This window comes from Engystomops pustulosus, chromosome 2 (genome assembly GCF_040894005.1).
Source record: "Engystomops pustulosus chromosome 2, aEngPut4.maternal, whole genome shotgun sequence".
NCBI classification, from domain to species: Eukaryota; Metazoa; Chordata; class Amphibia; order Anura; family Leptodactylidae; genus Engystomops; species Engystomops pustulosus.
In genome coordinates this window covers 70,285,954-70,308,718 of record NC_092412.1, presented here as the reverse complement: position 1 = coordinate 70,308,718, position 22,765 = coordinate 70,285,954, and the positions used below count along the sequence as shown (strand labels likewise).

Sequence of the window (22,765 nt, the reverse complement as noted above, 5' to 3'; positions counted from 1 at the left end):
AGTATGTGCTGGGGCTACCTATCTAATGGGAGTATGTGCTGGGGCCACCTATATACTGGGGGCGTGTGCTGTGGCTACCTATCTACTTGAGGGCATGTGCTGTGGCTACCTATATACTGGGGGACATGTGCTAGGGCTACCTACCATCCTGGGTGTCAGCATTTGGAGTAGGGAATCCCCTGGACCACCGCAGACAATGATGTAAGCAGACACTTGGGAATGGAATCTAAGTGGCACCCGGTCTTCCCCAGAGCCCGCCGCAAAGCAGGATGGTCTTGCTACAGGGTGGTACAACCAGGTAATTCCACAGGTGCGACTTGTCCACGGTGCTTCCAAGGTCGAGGTACAGGATCACTTGGCAGTCTCGTGGTCAGGAAAAGGCACACCGTCAAGGCAGGCAGCAATGATGCATGGTCGGGGACGGAGCAATAGATCAGGACTGGCAGCGAAGGAGCAGAATCAGGAACAGGTCCGGGATCACAATGGGAGGGTCAACACTTGGGAAGGAAACACTGTGGAAAGCTTCCTCATAGGCATGAAGCACTAAGATCCGACGGGGAATGCTGGGAGCCGCCAGTCTTTATAGGAACACGGGAAGTGGGCAGCGTGAGTGCCGGCGCGTGCTGGCCAGACAGGAAGGGAACCAGAAAGTGGTTTGTTGAGTGAGCTTGGAAAGGGGCACTGCCACGGAGAGGGGCCTAGATCATAGGGGCAACCGTGACACTGGGACTACCTATCTACTGGGGGGCATGTGCATATGGTACGGCTCTTACGGAATAACATTTTAAAATATGTGGTGTTCATGGCTCTCTCAGCCAAAAAGGTTCCTGACCCCTGTTCTAGAGTATAATAAACATATAATGATTATTAATATATTTTTTTTCTTACAGCCAAATTATAAAGATTATCCTGTGTACATGACAAAGGTTAAGCAGTGTCTGTCTAAAGCTATGCACCTTATGAAGACTTACACCGTGAACACACTGCAGAACCTCACAAACCAACTCATGAAACGGGTATGTCAGGAGCCACATGTGGATATATTCTTTTTACACAACTATTTTACATGAAGGTGTAAATGTATTATTGCACGTTAACCGCAAGTCATGATATTGTATGTTTATGGCGTATATTGGTTGATACTTTATTGCATCTTCTTATATTTGTTATCCATGGTCTCTAATGCTAATGATCCTGAGGGGCTACCTTAACCCCTCTGGTAACGTCCCCACAGAGGCCCTCAGCCATTCTTCTGCATGATTTTAAAAGCTGATTTTAGAAGGAAGGAGGCCATGGATAACAAATATAGGAACATTACCACAGTCCCGGTGCCTGGATCGAGGAGTAAGTGTCCCTGGTTTATACATGCTTGAATTTGATGGTAGATTTCCTTTAACCCCTTCCTGACACGCTGTAGTATTATAGTCAGGCTGGGTGTAGGGGCAAAACTGCTGGAGGCATTTTAATTGTACCGGCGCATGGGCACTGCCATCTTAGATTTTCTTGCCACTCAGACGTGACCTCACAGGGGGCGGGGAACAGTTACCAGTGACAGCCAATAGTCTTAGACTCCAGGACCTTCTAGCAAATCAGTAGCAAAACTGCCATATACTGAAATACAGTGTGTTATATTGTATGACAGTAAAGCATCTTCCTTTAATCAGGAGATACCGATGACGTAATACAAAACGTAGGTATTGTACTATATTACCCATGGGAAAAACTGTAATATCTGCAAAAATTTGGAAAAATAAAAATCAGTTCATATAGATATAGGATTTAGGGGTTAAAGGGTGAATGCTAATGACCTGATAAGAAGCGGTCCTGAGTTCAAGACCCATCCTGGTCAGCATCTGCAAAGAGTTTGTATGTTCTCTCCGTGTTTGCGTGGGTTTCCTCCGGGTCCTCAGATTTTCTCCTACACTCCAAAACATTAGATTGTGAGCCCCATTGGGAACAAGGGCTGATTTGGCAAACTCTGTGCAGCGCTGCGTAATCTGTGAGTGCTCTATAAATAAAGAATTATTATTATTATTATTATAGTAATATATTATATCATATTATGTCACTTTCAGTGTTTCCACTTTTGTTCATACCCTTTTCCTTTAGGGTTTTTTTGGGCACATAGTTGAGAAAATGTTGTTTTTAACGTTGTTTCCAGGCAGTAAAGTTTATATATCTAGAAGAAGTTTACTACTTTATTACACATAGTATAAAGCAATTGTACTAACACCAAGTACTCAGACCTCATATGGAAGCCCTCAACAGCCTGTAGTGGTCTCCTATAGATGTAAGAAATCTATTCAGTATTGTGGAAGTTTCTAAGTAATAAACTTATTGTTCTTGCTGTTTATTTTGTTTGTTTTGGCAGGATCCATCAACCGCGCCACATTCTGACAATGCTTTCACATTATTTTATGTCAAGTTTAGGGGAGCGGCTCCAAAAGTCAGGGTAAGTATTTTTTTTGTTTGTTTCAACCATTTTTATTTATGTATAATATGTAAAATGTTTGCCTATTACTAAATAAGGTTTTATCATTTACACCCTGATGAATTACACGGCTCTGTACACAGACGTATAGAAGAATAGTGTCAGAATATGGTGATACCGAGAATTATTTTTCTAAATACAGGCGGTCACCGACTTAAGGACACCTGATTTACAGACAGCCCCTAGTTAGTCGGGCCTCTCTGCTCACTGTGACCTTTGGTGAAGTCTCTGGATGCTTTTATTTTATTCCCAGACTGCAATGATCAGCTGTAAGGAGTCTGTAAAGTTTTGTTGATAATCTTTGTTCCCATAACAGCACAACATTTTGAAAATCGTCCCAAAATTTTGTCTGCAATTTCAACTATAAAATATACCTATTCCAACTTCGGTTCTTTAGGTTTGTACTTAAGTTGCATTTGCGTGTATGTAACCCAGGGACTGCCTGTACTTGCTGTTTTTTTTTTTCAAAAGATAATAAAAATTACAAAACTTCAATTTACATTTGCTGTCCGCATGATTGTACTGTACCAAAGTAAAAAAGAACTGTTTCTTGGACTTATTATTTTTTCGCATGAAAGCCTATGGGTGATGTATCCACTGTATGCTTAGATGGTGCTCTGTGTTGGTAGTGTACAGTGACTGATCTTGATTGTTTTTACTTTTTTATGTGCCTAGACACTTATTGAACAGATGGAGCAGCGATCAGAGAAAATACCAGAGTAAGTATATGTATTAGCAGACTTTTCTTGAGATGAGTCGCGTTCAGCTGCTGCAGATGGAGTGTTTATCCAGATGCCCATATCTTGGGCTGTATAGTACCTAGAACCATGAGATACAGAACCAGAGTTACTGGCTTAGTTGGTAATGTGAGCTGTAGATAAAGGTTCAGTTCCTCCTTATTTTTTTTTTAACTCCCTGTATTTCCAGTTCTGTATCTCACGGAACCATAAGTCTATTGTGATCTAAAAGATGAGCATCTTGTCTTTAAAAGCATGTTAAAGCATGTTTCTAGGCACTATGGAAGCAAAGATAGGGGAGCCGGACGTGACGTTCTCACCCCAGCCTCTAAAAAAACTCGATGCGGACAAAATATAACCCTTCTCTGCTCATATTCACGTGACTTTTGAGATGATATTTTATAGGTAAATGGGCGATAGTTCAAGGAAGGTTCATACCTTACTTGATGGAAATGGTAGTTCAATGGGGTAAAAATCTGGTCAAAGATTCCATTATACATAATAACTCTGTATACCTTAGGTCAGAGGTCCCCAACCTTTTTTGCACCAGGGACCGGCTTTAAGCTAGACCAGTTTTCCATGGCCCGGTGGGGGCGGGGCTTTGGTCATATGGGGTGGGGTTATGGAGGGGTGGAGCTTATAATATAAGATATCAGGGAGTGTCCGGACCAGATCCATCATATTGGTTTGGTGTAAAAATAAAGCAATGCAAAATGCATACAGCGTATCGCCATGTAGTATAAAATGCATGCAGCGTATCGCCATGTAGTATAAAATGCATACAGCGTATCACCATGTAGTATAAAATGCATGCAGAATACCGCCATGTAGTATAAAATGCATACAGAATACCGCCATGTAGTATAAAATGCATACAGCATACCGCCATGTAGTATAAAATGCATACAGAATACCGCCATGTAGTATAAAATGCATACAGAATACCGCCATGTAGTATAAAATGCATACAGAATACCGCCATGTAGTATAAAATGCATACAGAATACCGCCATGTAGTATAAAATGCATACAGTGTACCGCCATGCAGTATAAAATGCATACAGAATACCGCCATGTAGTATAAAATGCATACAGAATACCGCCATGTAGTATAAAATGCATACAGAATACCGCCATGTAGTATAAAATGCACACAGCGTGCCACCAAGTAGTATAAAATAGATACAACGTACCGCCAAGTAGTATAAAATGCATACCGAGTACTGCCATGTAGTACAAAATAGAAGCCCTGATAAATATCACAAATGCTGCATATACATACAGCATATATACACATAAACAAACAGTAGATACAGCATATACACATATACACACACATATATATACACACACACACACATATTACATATATTTACACATATATACACATATTACACATATATACACATATTACACATATATTTGCAAAGATAAAGTAACCTTACCTCTCTGCAGCGGTGGTGGCGCGGTGAGGTAGTAGGGAGCGGGTAGGTCTTGAGAGCCGGGAGGCTAGGGAGCCTGGAGCTTAAGCGTTGGCAGGGGGAGCCGAGAGCCTGGAGGGGGGGGGGACGTTAGCGGAGCCGGGTTGAGACGGGAGTGGAAGGGGAGCCGGGAGCAGAGAGCCGTAAGCGGGTAGGTCAAGAGCCGAGAACCGGGAGCGGGGTGGCAGAGGGAGCAGAGAGCGGAGAGCGGAGGGAGCGGTAGGGGAGCTTGAGCAGGGGCAGGGAGCCGAGAGAGGGGGGGGCGTTAGCAGAGACAGGTTGAGCCGGGAGCGGAGAGCCGGGAACCGGAGGGAGCGGAGAGCCGGGAACCGGAGGGAGCGGAGAGCCGGGAACCGGAGGGAGCGGAGAGCCGGGAGCAGGGAGGATGTTAGCGGAGGGAGCGGGAAAGGAGCCTGGAGCTTGAGCGGGGGCAGGGGGAGCAGGGAGCCGAGAGCCTGGAGGGGGGGAGCTCGGTGCCGGCAGGGTCTGGGGGCCGTTGTAAGGTGCCGGCGGCGTCGGGGGGTGGGCGCAAGGTGTTGGCAGCGTCGCGGAGCAAGGTGCCGGACACAGGGCTGCAACGTGGTCCCGTCCGGTGCGGGAGCTCAGTGCTGGCCGGTGCCGCCCCTGCGCGGACCGGCTGGTGAACTCCAACGGCCCGGTCCTGGTCCGCTGACCGGCGGTTGGGGACCTCTGCCTTAGGTCATCAGAAGACTGGTGTTAAAGGAACACTCCAGTCATAGCTGATTTAATGAATTATACCTTGTGCAGGTAGGATTCTAGGTTCTAGCACAGCTCTAGAAATACAATGGAAAAGCGTCATGCTCCTTCCTTCAGGCCCTGCACCATGCATTAGTCCATGAATTGGCTTTGGCAGGAGTGTTGCTCTAACGTCTCTATTTACCCAGATGAAGACTAAAACATTTGGTCATGCTCATTTTGTGAATCATTGACGATGCGCTTAGCAAATTTTTTAGACTGAACTCTAGTCATGATAACATAATTCGGTCTTATCATATATCACTACAAGTATAATGTATGACTAAGATGCATGGAGCTCTATCCTTGGCAGTGTGGTTTGGTCCCTGAAATCTGGCAGCGCACGTGTTGCCCACCCCATTGCGTGTTAAATAAAACTCCATTAAGGCCTCATGCAGACAACTGTATTCTCCCCCAGACTGCGGCATACAGCCGTGTGGAGGAGAGAAGCGGTGACCGCCGAGTGGCCGGAGCTGTATAAAGGCAAAATATACAATTGCCTGCATCAGTTACATGAGCAGGGGGAATAGGCGTCTGTCGGGGCCAACGTAGACGTCCAGATCACGGTCCCACTTATGTTCGTCTGCATAAGGACCTGTCTTGGCCAATTGTGCATGTCTGTGAGTGGGGGGATGGAGGGTATAGCTGTTGGCCAAACAACCTTTTAATATGAGAGACACAATGTTTGTGATTTTCTAATGTTTATAGTAATTGCCATATTCGGAGTACGACTGAGACTTTGTTTAAACCTACTTTAATAATTTGCAAAAAAGTGTAATGTAAATACAGGGTTTTTTAAAATCTTTTTTGAAAGGTACCAGCTGCTTCTTGGTGAAATACATCAATGCTATTTGGATCAGCGGGAGAACTTGTTGAGTCCAAGTATTACCAGCACAATTACAGATCTAACCAGCCAGAACAATAGGGATCACTGTGCATTGGTAAGTATAAAATGTGAATGACAACACATTGAATAATGTCCTTTACAACTCTAATATGAAATAAGGGGAGGTTTTAGGATGAGCGATGTAGATCTGTAGAGAGTTGTCATCTCTTACTACTGGCTGGGTCATTGGTTGTTTGATGAATTACTTTTTTATGGATGGTAGTTTAATGCACATCTCTATACTTTCAGGTGCGGAGTGGCTGTGCATTCATGGTCCATGTATGCCAAGATGAGCACCAGCTTTATAATGAATTTTTCACCAAACCAACACCAAAATTGGAGTATGTGGTAAATTTTTAAATGTTTGATAATAGTTGTGTACATTGTGATTTTTATATTTTACTATTGTTTTATTGTTGCTGGCACATTTTGGTGAAATATTAGGTTCTTAGTAAAAGGTTTGATTAATACTCAAGCAATAATTATTTGTTTTTACCCATTTAAAGGGTAAACAACAACTACCAGTATGTTGTTAAGCAGCTATCATTTTGCAAATCCTGTTTCTTTCATGGCCTAATTTGGTGTCCTCATCTAGAAAATTTACTTTGAAGTCTGAAATAAATTGGTTATAAAAAGTCATGGGGGGATGTTTATCACTGAAGTCAAGCTCTCCCGGTCTCAGAACAGCTTTGAATGACTAGATGCACCAGAATGCTGGTTAGTGGACATATGGCCATCCGTAACTGTGAATGTGGGTCTTGTATGACAGAGAGCGCTTGACTTCCGCACTTAGCTCTCCAATTTACATCTCTCGTCAAATTTTTTTAGATGATGCCACCGTCATGTGCAGTTAGAGACATGATGTTATAGATGTCAAACTGCTTGACAAAAAACTGATTGTGGTGTATCAGGTCTATTTCTGCTTAAAGGTTCTCTTTAAGATAACAATGAATATCTTTTTTAACCCCTTCCCGATGTGTGCTGTAATAGTAATAGCTGCGGGTGCTTGGAGAGGTCTCACGAGCTGAGTCCTCTCCATAGCCGGTTGGTCTTTGCTGCAAATTGCTGAAAACACTTACCGTTAACACCTGAGATCTGTGTTAGCACCGATCGTGGGTGTTAAATCGTCCATCACCAACAGCAAAGCTTGGTAAAGATTGTTGCTCCCCATGAGATCATCGGTTACTATGACAGCTTGCAATTAACCTATTTATTACAATGTGCGATTCACACCACTCCGTACACCAAAGTATGTAAAAGTTATTAGCACCAGAAAATGGCAAAATGGAGGTCATTGAAATAATAAATACCGTCACTATGAAGCGCAATTTCTTATGAAGAAAACAAGCTCACACAGCTCTTTACATGTTTTTGGTGGGGAGTGAAAAAGGGAAATGCAAAAACAAAAAAGGACCAGGTGGTTAAGGGGTTAAAGGAAACCTACCATAAGAAATCTACTATCAGAAGATCATCTGATGGTAGATTCCTCCAGTCGGCTTCTGCCCTACTTTGTTAAAAACTTTATTTTAGTAATATGTTAATTAACTGCAGAGGCTACGAGGCTGTGTGCTAGCCACATCAGGCACTGGGAGCTAGTACTCGCCATAATAGCCTCTGCAGTTAATTTAAGTTTTTAGCAAATGGGTTAAGTTCCAGGATTACAGATTAGGCCAAAGGCAGGGAGGAGGAATCTACCATCACATCTATTTCTTAGGCCTCATTCACACGGCCGTTGGGGGACGTATATACGGCTGATATACTGCACCGTATGGAGCGGTACAATGCAGCACACGTTCGGCACCGTACCGTTCCGTAGCCGGAAGAAAGATAGGACATGTCCTATATTTCCCTGGAATACGGCACCGTGCCGCATGTTTCTCTATGGAAAGGGGCGGGGGTGAGTGGCGCATACCCCTTCCTCCTCTCCCCGGCACTGACGCGTGGACTATGAAACGGCGGGCACACGTTAGTATGAATTTAGCCTTATTGTAGAATACTCTGCTAGTAGAATATTGCTAGATGTATAGACATGCAGAGAATCTCAAAATATTAAGCAGCTGCTTCTCCAGTCAGGAAGACGGCATTCAATATTACTGATACTTCCAGCTTCCTGCCACAGTATAGATCATTACCAGTGACACTATAGGAGTAAGTAGCGCCACCAGAGGATGGCACAAAGTCTGTGGCAGTACCCTGCAGTAATTGAATGAGAACTTTTTTTTTTTTCACATAGTCAAGTCAAACTTTGATTTCTATCCACTAGCAGCTATCCTATCTGAAGTCTCTATTTGGAATTTGCATTTATTCCAGAGCTGGTGGGTGTTGACCTAGCTGCTGTGTCTCGCCTCCTTCCTTCCCTCTGCACAGAAATTTTAATGAAATTTGGCACCTCAGTGGCCACTGTCATCTTTCTAGCAAGGCAGAATTCAGTGAAGATTTTGGTATGAAAGAAGATTAGGAGGGGGTAATGGAAGAGGATAACAAGGATTTTTTTTTTTTTTTTTTTACAGTGAACTTTTGGAGAAACTGTGTGTGTCGCTATATGATGTATTAAGGCCGCTCATCATTCACGTTGTTCACTTAGAAACCCTGTCTGAACTTTGTGGTATATTGAAAATTGAGATGCTTGAAGATCATGTGCAAAATAACGGTAAGGCATGCTTTTACTTGTATTAATATTAAGCGGGTTCATGCATTTTATTCAGTTCTTTAGTAAAATATGAAACGCGAAAGTGCTCTATTGGGGACCACAGAAATTATAACTTAAAGGGGTTGGCCCCTTATACCAAACTTTAATAGGGTAAGTATGGGACCCAAATAGTTTTCAGATATGATTTAAGTGAAACTCTTCTATGTGATCATTCAGTGTTATACATAATTTATAAGAAGTTTAAACACTTCTTCCTTTTGTGTAGAAATAGAAAAATTGCAGCGCTCCAAATAATGGATTTATTCCTTGTGTTGTGTATCAACGTATACATCTAAAGCCTATCTCAAGCGTTCCATCTTCACTTAATGTTTACTGCTGCCTACCATTACATATTCCTATGTTATGTTTCTTTTTGATTTTAGCTGACCAGCTTGGCGCTTTTGCTGCAGTGGTAAAGCAGATGCTGGAAGATGTCCAAGAAAGACTTGTCTATCGGACGCACATATACATCCAGACTGATATCCTGGGCTATAAACCTGCTCCTGGGGATCTGGCCTATCCGGATAAGCTGGAGATGATGGAGGTATGCTATAGCCAACACACAGTCAAGATTTTTATTGCTGGTTCTGACCAGCAATAAATATGGTTAGAAAATATGGTAAAATTTTACATAAAAGATATATTTTACACACAATTCAGGGAAAATTGTAGGGAGAGAGCGTGTTTCCATAGAAGATGTGTTTAGACCTAAATGTTTGTGATTCGGAACTTGCAATACATGTCTTGCTTTTTTTTACCTATTGCTCATTCCGGATCACAAGTGTTTAGGTCTAAACACAACTGTGATCAGGACAAGACACTCCCGTACTTGAATTGTGTTTCTAAATTAAATTCAAACACAGAGAGTGCGGTCACATGGCGTCTGCACGGGAGTGGGCATCGGCCCTATCGCATTTGCGTTTTCTTGGAATCATATGCGATTGGTATGCAGCAACCAGTGTTTTGAATTGTTTAAATGCAAGACACCAGGTGCTGGTTACCATTTGCTTTTATAAACACATTGCAAGCCCCTGACGCATGTGATTGCATTCACACTATGCGTTGCGTTTTCGTATGCGTTTTTGACGCATTCAAAAGACTACAGCCTTGATCACATGTTGAGGTTACATTGCGTTTTAGCAAATGCTGTGGAAGCCGTGTAACCTGTGGAAGCCATGTGATCAAGGCTGAAGCCTTTTGAATGCGTCAAAAACGCAATAAAAAAACGTGATGCAATGCATTGTGTGAACGGCTTGGAGTTGTACATGGTGAGTAGTGTTTGTCATGGCTCCTACAGATGAGCTCAAATAATAACTTATTCTCCCCAACAAGGGGAAATAGTGTCACATTCCATAAATAACACAACATAACAGAAACCACACATACAAATATATAACAAACATGATGCATAAAAGAAAACACATGCGTAATTAAAAAAATGTTAAAAATAACACCTTTACAGTCAATATGGTTAATTGTTGACAAGGTGGAGAATGTTTGCCACAAATGCTTTTTTTTACCTGTTATGGACTCAAACTAGGTGCTATTGTGGAATAGTGGATGACGCTGATTATGAAATATGTCATCAAACTTATTTAAATAGCTGATCACCAGGATGCAGAGTCAGACCGTCGCCAATCTAATCTTGATGGCCTATTCCAAGTATAGTCCCCAGATTTTAATGAATGATTAACCTGTTTCAGTGTTGGCAAACCTTTGGCACAGGTGCCAGAGGTTGCACTCAGAGCCCTCTCTGTGGGCACCCAGGCCATCACCAGAGAGGACTCCACGTATCTTCCTGCAGTCCCAGACAGCCCAGGACTTGCTGTGCACAGAGCTATTTTAAAGTGACAGCTCTACCTGAGACCACTTGAGGAGTGGGAAGGTGTGGACAGATCTGGATTATCATTGTAGCTCCTGCTCCGGCCCTGACAATTCTTCCTGTTTATGGGACCCTGGAGGGAAGCTACAATGATCATCCAAATTTCTATTATTTTCTGCTTTATTGGTGTTCCCCAGTGTGCTGATATGAATGAAAGCTGTGACAGAGCAAGACCAAATAGCAATGGGACAGGCACTACCAAATGTCAATGCATGAAGTATGGTCCACGTATCCCAAGTATGAACAATATCATCAAAACAAGAGAAAAAAGAGAGGATAAGTATAGTGGACTAGAATAAATTCACAAATTTTATTTATTTATTTTTATATAGAGCTCTCTTTTCTCCCCCCAGTCTGGCCGTGCCTACTTGCCCTTACTCATCATGTCATGTTGACACATTAGGTATTGTATACGCTAGGCCTGTAGGCAGCCAATAGACTAGGCTGTTTTTTGCACATGTGCTGCACTTTTCACTTTATACCCTATATGTTTGTTTACAGCCTATTAGTTGCCTAGTCTTATCTAGCACCCACCATCTTTCATTGCATGTTTATTGGCCAGTTGGGTCAGGGAGCCCAGGACACGTTGGTCCTGGGAGGTTCAGTGCACCTTTACCGGTGCAGGTTTTAGTGTTTTTATTTGTACTTTGTGGTCTTGTTGTTATTTATATATGTATATGTATTAATAAAATTTGTGAATTTATTCTAGTCCACTATACGTATCCTCCCTTTTTTCTCTTGTTTTGATGAAGCTGTGACAAAGCAGGGAGTACAAATCACTATTACATTTCGGTGTTGCCACTCATCGATAAATAAGTGGTACTTGGTTGTAGTTTGGGCACTCAGTCTCTAAAAGGTTCGCCATCACTGACCTATTTAATACTATTTATTAGACCTGCACATGGTAACAAAGGTTGTGCTTTAAAGTTGTATGTTGTCTTTTACCCACAGCAAATCGCACAGAGTCTGAAGGAAGAACAGAAGAGGCTACAGTCTCCAGATGCCTCCTTTTCTGATGTCCATCTAGAGGATGCAGAAGCCAATAACCTCATAAAGAGTGGTATGTTTATCGTTGAAGACACAATCTTACAAGGGTTATAAAACACATTGCTTGCTTTATAAAGTAGGCCATACAAACATTGCATATTTTAGATGTATTGCAGGGGCCAGTATTTCCTATTGATGTCTGCTGGGGCCACACACAGGGGACACGGCTCTCCTGCTCTGTGTACCTCTTATTATAGGGGCTCAGAATAGCTGATCGAAGTGTGGCTGCCTGTAGTAATGGCATTACTAACCTGCATTAATGACAGTCTTTAGTTTGGGTATTTGTGGTTTGCTTTGTGGAGACATTTCTGAGATTACATGAGAAAAAACAAAATTGATTCCAGACCACATGTTGGGAGCTTGGAGCCATAGATTTATCCACTTGTGAATATTTATCCACTTTATGATTATTTTTGATGCTGGAACGGAGCGATCAATATCACTACACAAAGGGATACCATAGACGAGGGACTGCTTTTCACTAGTCTCAATATCCTTCTGAGGAGGCAAAAATTTCTTCAGAAAAAGCCATTTATCATTATAAGGTTTGATGTTGTGTTTCCATGGTGACGACATTTGGAAATGTTTCCTTAGAGTAACTCAAGTGTAAAGTGTTTGTGTTCTCAGGAAATTAATTGTGAAGCTTCTAGTGCGGCTCATGGCTATACAAAGTCTGTGTGTATAATGTAGGTCTGCACAACATGTTCATCACACCTGGGGGGGCTCTAGAGGGTTCTTTCAGAGGTTTGGATATTAAGAAATGGCTTGTGTTGGGCTACTTGGTCATGACCTACCAGTGATACATTGCAGAAAACTGGAAGTCAATCAGGACAAAAGGGTAATGTATAGGTTAGTATTGAGACATTAGGTTATATATCTGTAGAGGAGGTAGGTTGTACACAGCTTTGTATGCCATTGTCAGTGTTCTGAAATTACCCATCAGCATGTAAATGCTTTCAGAGCAACCCTTTAAATGCCATCACAGGTAGCCTGAAGGTGCTGTAACGCAGTGCGTTCTTGGACTGTTTTTAAACATTTTTGTATGTTTACCATGTTTTTGGCTGGTCTTATTCCGTTTCGCAGCTGCCTACACTTCTATAAATGAAGATAAACAGATTCAAACCAGCCAACTGCATGGTAAGCATACTAAAACGCATGCATTTTCAGTCCATTTAAAAACAGTCCAAGAATGCAAGAGTTCAAGAGTGACAGCAGCCTAATGCTGCCCCCCAGGTCTACTGTAGAAGATGCTTGTCTGTGCTGCACTGATAGCATAATACAAAAAAAAATTATTAAAAAATTGTAAAACTTTACAAAAAAAACTTGGTTCATCCTCTCCCTTCACCAATGGCCTTTGTATACAGAGGCTCGGCAGTGATGTCACGTTGGCAGCTCACTTCTGTTGTGGCCTCTATTAGACTGTAGCAGAAGCACAAGGTTGACACAATGTCATCACTGGCTTCGATTGGTGTACAGGGGTTCAATGGTGACATCACATCAGGAGGCGCCATTCTGGAGCTGAAGTGCAGACATAGGTAAGCTTTGTTTGTAATTTCAACCCAATCTGGGGCCAATAAATTGGAGAAACTGGACGGTAAGATACATTTATGGCCCAAGAAGACAATGAGGGTAATGTCTAAAAACAAACCCTTGTATAGATACATTGTCTGAAAATTAAAAATGCAAAGTATGGCTAAACTAACAGGTTCTGTAGCTTTTATTTTACATACTTTATCAAGTTGTTCCTGACTGTGATGTATGTTTTTTTATAGGCTCTTCAGAATCTTTAGGTCTACGAGCACAGAACACAATTTCGCCTGCTGATCTGCATGGCATGTGGTATCCAACAGTACGAAGGACCCTGGTGTGTCTCTCCAAGTTGTACAGGTGCATTGATGTACGTTGAGCACTTAATTATCTGAATGTTAACATATTAGTAGCTCTAGCAGTTGGGATTGGTGGAGATGTACAATGGCGCTAATGGTGATTGGTAACAGACAACCCAACAGTAACAGTATATGGCCATAGGGAAAAAGCAAAAGGATACTTGTGCAGTGTGAAAATAGAGGAACCTTATCCAGAACCAACAAAGAAGCACTAAAGCAATTCCATTTTGACCAATAAAGTGGGAAGGATGGGATGTTACTCCTTCTGGGTCTTTTAGGGTTAAAAGGTTTGTCCATTTTCTACAAATAAATGTCATTGTTTGTATAATGAAGTATACTTTCCATTTTATCTCATGACTTGCTAGATTTTTGCTTGCTGTCATTTAACAGCAAGCTTCACTGTATCATGTCCAGTAGATTGAAATCTGCCCCTGGTCTGATGTCCAGGGTACACAGGAGCATGGCTTGTTATATCACAGAGTAATCAGAGCTGTGTGATATAATGAGCTGTGCACTTGTATTTCCCATAATAATATAATATCTAATATATATATTTTATTTTATTTTTTTTTTACACTGAATTCTCTTTTTCTCTGCAGAGGGCAGTGTTTCAAGGTCTGTCTCAAGAGGCGCTGTCAGCGTGTATTCAGTCCTTGTTGGGTGCCTCGGATGCCATTATGAAAAACAAGGTCAGATACTTTGCTGTAATGTGTCCATTCATTGTCTGCTAGATAAATAGCAGCCTCAGGTTTGGAAAGATCTCGGGAAACAAATAGTGAAGCACTTATAATAATTGCTCCTAGTTTTTACTGCTCTGAATTCCTCCTGCTTTGGTGTTCTCTGTGTATAATAGCAGGATAGGTTTAATGTATCCCATTGACTCCCCAGATTGGTGCCACTTGATGCTCTAAAACTGCTAATGACTTGTGTTCATATTCATTGGTGTTACCTGAAAGCCAGGGTTCTGCTGGATGTTCCCTATTGTGAGCTATTTCTATTCCTACTGGAGGCATATGGGTCACTCGCTTCACAGATCTGTTTTGTCTGGAAGACATGAATGTTTGCATGAATGTTTTAGGAATTATTTTGTTTGTAAAAAAACATATGTTGCATTTGCTTTCTTTTTGTTTTCCTTTCTTTTGCTGAATGATTTTGTCTCTACAACATTATATTTATTTTTTTATGCTATTTTTGCCCATAAACAAGTACGGTAATTGGACATTTATGTACATCTCTAGGATGCATCCATAAATATATTGGAGGAGTTTAATCAAGCTGCCTGTGTCTGAATTTTGTTGTGACGCTGTGTTGTTTGCCTCATTTATTCAGGGTTTTGGACCATTTTTAGGCACTTTTCTGATTTGTACGAAAAATGAATTTGGTCTGTTAAAAGGGGATTACGGCCTCATGGAAAAAATTTGTTACTCTCTGAAAATGGCGACTATGGGTTCATTCCGACAGGCGTGTCCATTGCAAGGCCATAAAAATGTGGACCTGTGATATCCATTTGCAGACCCTATTGTATACGCCTCCATTTTTTTCATGTCTGCAAAAAAAACCATTGGTTTGTAAACTATTTACTGCCCTGTCCCACACTAAAAAATACAGACATGTGAACAGATCCATAGAAATAAATGGGTCTGTATGCTATCTGCAAAAAAAAAAAAATAGCATACAGATGTTAAACACCTGTCTGAATGAGCCCTTACTCTGCACTGGTCTAATGTGCGACACATTGATACATCTCCCCCATTTATAATCGGCCAGATACAAATTTGTATACGTGGATTCATTGTTGCTGGATATTGGCTCTATACTCTTTGTAATTACATCATTCTGTATAATGGAGGCTTGCTGACATTATAGAGGTTGTTCCAAGCATTCACAGCAACCTAGCATCTTCCGCTGACACCAGCTCTTAGATGAATAAACACCATCTCAGAATTTGTTCTGCCTGAGGAAGACGTCTGAACCTGTTAGCTGCAGATTGTCAGATAGAGGGGGATTTCTTTTGGCTGAGGGCTTGTAGCAGTGAGCCTAAGCTAAGTGCATCAGTGTGAAGCCCTGCACGCATCTGATACCATCTCCGCTCTGCCATTTATCATTCCAATTTCCTCCATTTATGTCACAGCTGACAAACTGCTTCTATCCTGTAAATAAGTACATTCACATTTCAGCTTCTTCAGGGTGTGATTTTTATTATTGCTACCAATCTGTGCTCAGAAGACAAACTATTCTCTCTTGTATGAGGCCATTTATCTACCATTTCTATAGGGCAGGTATAGAAAACATCACAATTTACAACAGATAGCCATATAATATAAGTATATTGCTGCATATACAGTGTTCCCTATACCACATACAAATATAAGGGTTGCTGTATGTAAACATTGTAATGGCATGCTACCTGCTCATAGCTTTCATTTCCCTTGTATAATATATTGGTTGTCTGCATTACATTTTATGCATAATTATGTCAGAACTTTTTTTTAAATTAGCTTTTTTGTCAATGACAGACAAAATATGTTCACTCGGGCCTCTGAGCTTCACGATAATGTGTGATGCTTGACACTTCCTGCACGGTAGAGATTACTTTTCAGTAGTTGTCTCATTATGAGTCTTAATTTGTGTTGTGGGGAAAATATTTCAGGGGTTTGATAGAGAATCTATCCTGGAGTATTTTACTGTACATAACATTAAAACCCAGCATCAGGGATCGGTCCTGTCAGACTTATCTGATTGGCTTCTAGTTCTAGACTGGATCTGGGGGACGCTGTGGATGTTGTATACCTGGACTTTTCAAAGGCATTTGACACCGTGCCACATAAAAGTTTGGTACATAAATTGAGACTGCTGGGACTAGGGGAAAATCTGTGAAAATCTGTGTATTAGGGTAAGTAATTGGCTTAGTGATAGAAAACAGAGGGTTGTCATTAATGGCACATTCTCAGATTGGGTTGAAGTTACCAGTGGAGTGCCACAGGGGTCAGTATTGGGGCCACTTCTTGTAGTGGGTTTACGCAGTCAAGTATCAATATTTTCAGATTATACTAAGCTATGTAAAGTAATTAATGCTGAGGCAGATAGTAAAGCATTACAAGTATAATTATGTTCTTAACAGTCAATTACTTGGTAAAACTTCAGCTGTAAATTACTTGGGGGTATTGGTGGATGGTAAACTTAATTTTAGTGATCATGGCCACTTTTTAGTTTTTGGGTATATCAAGAGAAGAATAGATTCTCATGATAAAGAAATAGTTTTGCCCTTATACAAATCCCTGGTCAGACCACACATGGAATATTGTGTACAGTTTTGGGCACCAGTATATATAAAGGACATAGTAGAACTGGAACGGGTGCAGAGGAGAGCAACCAGGATTATTAGGGGAATGGGGGGATTAGAATACACTGACAGATTACAAAATTTGGGATTATTCAGTTTAGAAAAAAGACGACTGAGGGGAGACCTCATTACAATGTACAAATACCTGAACGGACAGTACAAGGATCTCTCCAAAGATCTTTTTATACCTCGGCCTGTGACCAGGACAAGGGGGCATCCTCTGCGCCTAGAGGAGAGGCGATTCTACCATCGCTATATACAGGGTTTCTTTACTGCAAGAGCAGTGAGATTATGGACATGTTCAGGAGATCAGGAATATCCCAGGTTATGGGGAAAAAAACATTTGTTACATACTTAAAGGTTGGACTTTGATGGACTTGCGTCTTTTTCCAGCATTATATACTATGATACTATGTTGCACACACTTGCACACATACAAATATATAACACATGATCCATCATTGACAGTAGGGACTATCTTCATATCTTCCCTTTTCCTGTATAGTTCTGAAGCCGTGTACATTTTGACTTGTGTTGACACGGGATTGAAGAACATGGCTTCCTTCCCAAGAAACTGCTCCACATCTGACCATGGGTAGTGTGTGATATACTGCTGAGCTGCAATACCTGGAAAAACCTTGGCCAGGTGGGGGAGCTGTGTTTGAAAATAAGGTCTACTTTCCTCCAAACCCAGGACCACGCTTTTGGTTTAGAGATAAAGGGGGAGTGAAGCCAGGACAACTAGGTATCCTGGCTGAACGGCAACTGTCCCAGTCCCCGTTACATTGTGTGTTACCGAGATTCCCATAAATGCCCACATGTCCACATTGGGATTATGCCAGTCATGGGTGCCCAATAAGAAAACCGATATTGCTTAGGACTTACCATATTTTATCAGTTAATTAGTAAACAAAAGTGGGGCACATTCTCATTTAGGATTGACACTAAAAACTGTTAAATGTGAACCTTGACTTAGAGATGGGTCATCATTTATGCCCATTACTATGTATATTTTCATATTTATTTCATCTGCCTTTTTTGTGTTTCAATATCTATTATTGTCATGTAAATTGCAGAAGCAGAGTTGCCTTACATTTTCTTTATGAATATAGCGCTAAGCCCAATGTGTGGATAAATCGGACAAGTTGTCTCTACAGGAGGCTGTCATGTTAAACATTGTTAGCTTTTTTTTTTTTTTTCATTGTTGCCCAAGGGATGTTTGAACGTCCTTGGTGTTACAGCTAGTCAAGTCACATTAGATCGAAATGGCCCATTATCTTATTTCACCTTGTCCTCTACAGTCCCAAATGTCACACATTATACATATCATTTGCAGGCACAACAGTGGGATAAAGCACACGATCAAATAGGAAAAATTATTGTGTAGGATAAAAGAATATAGCTCAGAGTTGTATATCTCTTTCAAACAGAATTAAACCTTTGAGTAAACACCTAAATTTTACAGAAAGATGGTCTTTTATGCAGGATGGCACCTGCCAAAACAGGGCTACTGGTATGAATTCATGAATAAAGTAAAAGGAAATCTACCATCAAAATCTCATACACATAGATCCAGGCTCATACCCCTTTAGACTCATTAGCATAATTTTACAAACTGATCTTAGAAGAAGGCAAGCCATGGATAAACAAGATTACTATGGTCACAGTGCCTGGATCTGTGAGTAAGTGTCACTGGTGTATCATGCTTGATTTTTATGGTAGATATCCATTAAGGACAGACCTACATTCACATTGGACTGTTAGGGGAGAGTAGGGGAACATTGTGCACCAGTCTTGTTATTCCCCCACCGGTGTATATTGCAGTGGATAGAATTGCGCTATACCTTGTATGGTATACAGTACAAATACAATACTATGTATTTACCCCAAGTCCAAAGTTCTATGTTTTCTTCTAATAAAAGGGCAACTTCTGTAGAGACTAATATGAAGAATATTGTCACAAGAGACTTCCAGCATAATGTACAATACAAATGAATGATGTTTATTAATGTCACAAGACTTTGTGGTTCTCCGAAATTGAATTATGAATAGTGTTTTTCCAGGATCAAAGAGTGACTGGTATCTAAAAAAAAAATATTTAATTTTCCTGACAATACATGAAGGGAGCTGCTAGACTGGACTTGGAGGTTCAATTATAAAGAGCAGAAATATCCCACAATCATCAATAGTTGTAAAGTGGAATGATGCTTAATTTGTATTTAAATAATTGGGTATAGTTTATTAAAGGATACCGTATATACTAGAGTATAAGCTGAGTTTTTCAGCGCACAAATCTGGCGTCGTGTGTGCTGGCTGCGAGCGGGAACAAGAAGAAGAGCCAGAAAAATCTAAAGACGAACGGAAGGGCCCGAAGAATGAGCTGGAAGACCCGAAGTAAGAAGAGAGCCTGCTTGGGAGGGAGGGGGGGGGGGGGGTGTCGAAAGGTGAGTACATTGTGTTTTTTTTTTTATAGCCTTGGCATGATCTGGAAAGGGGATGGGCTCGTCATATACTGGTATACTGGGGGTGTAGGGGCTGGAAGGCTATATAGTGGAGGGATGGGACAAGGGCTGGCAGGCTATATACAGGGGACAGGGCTGGCTTTATACCGGGGGGGGGCATGGGGGAGCAGGGGCTGCCAGGCTATATACTGGCGGGCAGGGGCCACCAGGCTATATACTGGCGGGCAGGGGCCGCCAGGCTATATACTGGCGGGCAGGGGCCGCCAGGCTATATACTGGCGGGCAGGGGCTGCCAGGCTATATACTGGCGGGCAGGGGCTGCCAGGCTATATACTGGGGGGCAGGGGCTGCCAGGCTATATACTGGGGGGCAGGGGCTGCCAGGCTATATACTGGGGGGCAGGGGCTGCCAGGCTATATACTGGCGGGCAGGGGCTGCCAGGCTATATACTGGCGGGCAGGGGCTGCCAGGCTATATACTGGGGGGCAGGGGCTGCCAGGCTATATACTGGCGGGCAGGGGCTGCCAGGCTATATACTGGCGGGCAGGGGCTGCCAGGCTATATACTGGCGGGCAGGGGCTGCCAGGCTATATACTGGCGGGCAGGGGCTGCCAGGCTATATACTGGGGGGCAGGCGCTGACTGGCTATATACTGGGGGGCAGGCGCTGACTGGCTATATACTGGGGGGCAGGCGCTGACTGGCTATATACTGGGGGGCAGGGGCTGGCTGTATACTGGGGGGAAGGGTCTGCCTGGCTGTATACTGGGGGGCAGGGGCCAGATATATACTGGCTGGAGGCTGTGACCAATGCATGTCCCACCCTCGGCTTATATGCAAATCAATAGGTTTTCCCAGTTTTTAGTGTTAAAATTAGGTACCTCTGCTTATACTCAAGTGTAATACGGTAAGTTCCTTGCTATTTGTTCTATATGGTACTATGTGTGAAGTAGCATCAATTAGGTATTTTCTTCTCCTCCAGCTATTAGTAGTATAGTTGCATCACATGTTATTTTTTTTAAATATTTCATTGTCTACAAAATGAAAGAAAATGTAAGAAATGTGTCTCAATTTTATTTAATTTTCCCTTTTTGTTGTTCAGACGCAGGTTGATGGCCAGCTCTTCCTGATCAAACATCTTCTTATTATGAGAGAGCAGATCGCTCCTTTTCATACTGAATTCACCATTAAGGAAATTTCCCTGGACCTCAAGAAAACCAGAGGTATTTCCCTTGTGGTGGGTGGGAGAGCAGGACGGGAATTGACCTGTCCTGCTCTGGTCACCTACTATATAGCCTAGGAGGGGGAGATTTATCAGAAGTGTCTGAGAGCAGAACTGTTCTAGTTTCTCATGGCAACCAATCGGAGCTCAGCTTTTGTATTCCTACACCTGTTTATCAAGTTAAAACAGAGCTCTGATTGGTTGCCAGCGGCAACTAGAACAGTTTTCCTTCCAGACACATTCTAAAAAATCGCCCCCTAGGTTTCTATATGTTCACCTGCAATAATCTGCATGATGTGTGTCTTCTGTCCTTGCATGTCTTTACCTTCCACTAATGATATTAGATTCTGCTGCTTCATCACTAACCTTCATCCATGGGTTTTGTCACCAATGCAGTCATTATCGTCAATTGGGGAATACAAATACCTCTCCAATGATAAACGAGAACTTCAGTCATCCTTGGGTGGCAGAATTATACAATCAATCTATGTTCTCCAATTATAATGTCTATAATATCCATACATACAAACTGGTGTCATTGCAGGTCTACCTGGCAAGAAAACATTGTAAACTGTTCTCTCCTACCATATAAAAATATTCTGATAAACTTACCAGCCAAACAAAATCAACCTCCATACACTTTGGTAGAACAGGTTGTCCGGGATCACTATTTTTTACACTAAAAAATAAGAAAAATCTATTTTGTTATTCATCACAGATTCCATACACATAATAAATAGTCTCGGATCACCTCTTTCCTCTACCAGCTCAATGACAAAGAATTCCTAGAACACTCCAATAGAAGCCATTGAAAATCTCCAGAATGCAGTTTCCTATTATTCATGTGGCTTCTGTACAGCTTCTCAGAATACTTAAGACAGTAGCTCTGGCAAGATGACTGCTGTGTCATAAGGTGTAGACAATAATATAGAAAAAAAAATATGCCCATAGAAAGAGATTTGAAAAAAATCCTTTTAGTCCTGTTGCAAACATATTGGTGGCAGTGTGATTACTGTATATGGCTTTTCCTCTTTGCTTTATTGCATTACTCGTGCTGAGTTTTTTCCCCAGTTATAACAAAACTGTAGCTGTGCATGTTACAACGAAAACTAGGAAGTTGAATTTTAGACAGAAATAAGGTTGGGGATCTGGTGTCCTGTTCTGTTTGACCCTTGTTCCCACGAGTTAAAGGAAACCTACCACTTAGAATGGCAGGGGTAAGCTGTAAGTACCGAGCACCAGCTCAGGGTGAGCTGGTGCTGATACTTACTTTCGTTAGTGTTCTAAACCAAAGCCCCTTCTGCTCTAAAGTTTAAAAAGTGTTAAAACCGCGATACCGCGGTTTATAACACTAACGAAAGTAAGTAGGGCTGGTGCTCGGTACTTACAGCTTACCCCCATCATTCTAAATGGTAGGTTTCCTTTAAGCCCACTGCCCATGAGTGAGTTTGATTGACAACTCATTCTGTGCACTTGCAGGATTTTCCTGGATCAAACCTAGAACCTAAAATGCAGAGTTCAGTAATTCTAGGTTCGACCCAGTAAATCCTGCACACACATGGAGTGAGTCTGTCAGAGCAAACACACTTGTGGCCTTAGGGTGCATTCACACATGGCGTTAATGTATGCATTCGTAAACGCAATGTTGACAGCAGTGTAAATAGGCAAATCTCCTCTTCTCAGCTGTTGTGGTGCATTTGAAAACAATGTGTTAACGCCACGTGTCACTGCACCCTGTATACTGCATCATAGTGTGGCTCCACCTCTTTGCATCATAACTACTATCAGCATTTTTCAATGAAAGGATGAGAAGAATACATGGACACCTATATACAGTTGAAACCAGAAGTTTACATACACTATATAAAAAGCTACGCATACGTG

General features: G+C 41.8%; 1 protein-coding gene across 1 annotated transcript in view; it reads left to right on the top strand.

Moving 5' to 3' along the window:
• The window catches only part of COG3 (component of oligomeric golgi complex 3), a 53,248-nt gene that overhangs the window by 8,534 nt on the left and 21,949 nt on the right, over positions 1-22,765 (top strand). The window contains exons 7-17 of the mRNA XM_072135247.1: positions 891-1,016; positions 2,372-2,452; positions 3,167-3,210; positions 6,280-6,406; positions 6,601-6,692; positions 8,862-9,001; positions 9,424-9,584; positions 11,874-11,982; positions 13,742-13,866; positions 14,455-14,544; positions 20,762-20,882. Of these exons, the coding sequence (XP_071991348.1) occupies positions 891-1,016; positions 2,372-2,452; positions 3,167-3,210; positions 6,280-6,406; positions 6,601-6,692; positions 8,862-9,001; positions 9,424-9,584; positions 11,874-11,982; positions 13,742-13,866; positions 14,455-14,544; positions 20,762-20,882 (1,216 nt within the window). The remainder of the gene's footprint in view (positions 1-890; positions 1,017-2,371; positions 2,453-3,166; positions 3,211-6,279; positions 6,407-6,600; positions 6,693-8,861; positions 9,002-9,423; positions 9,585-11,873; positions 11,983-13,741; positions 13,867-14,454; positions 14,545-20,761; positions 20,883-22,765) is intronic.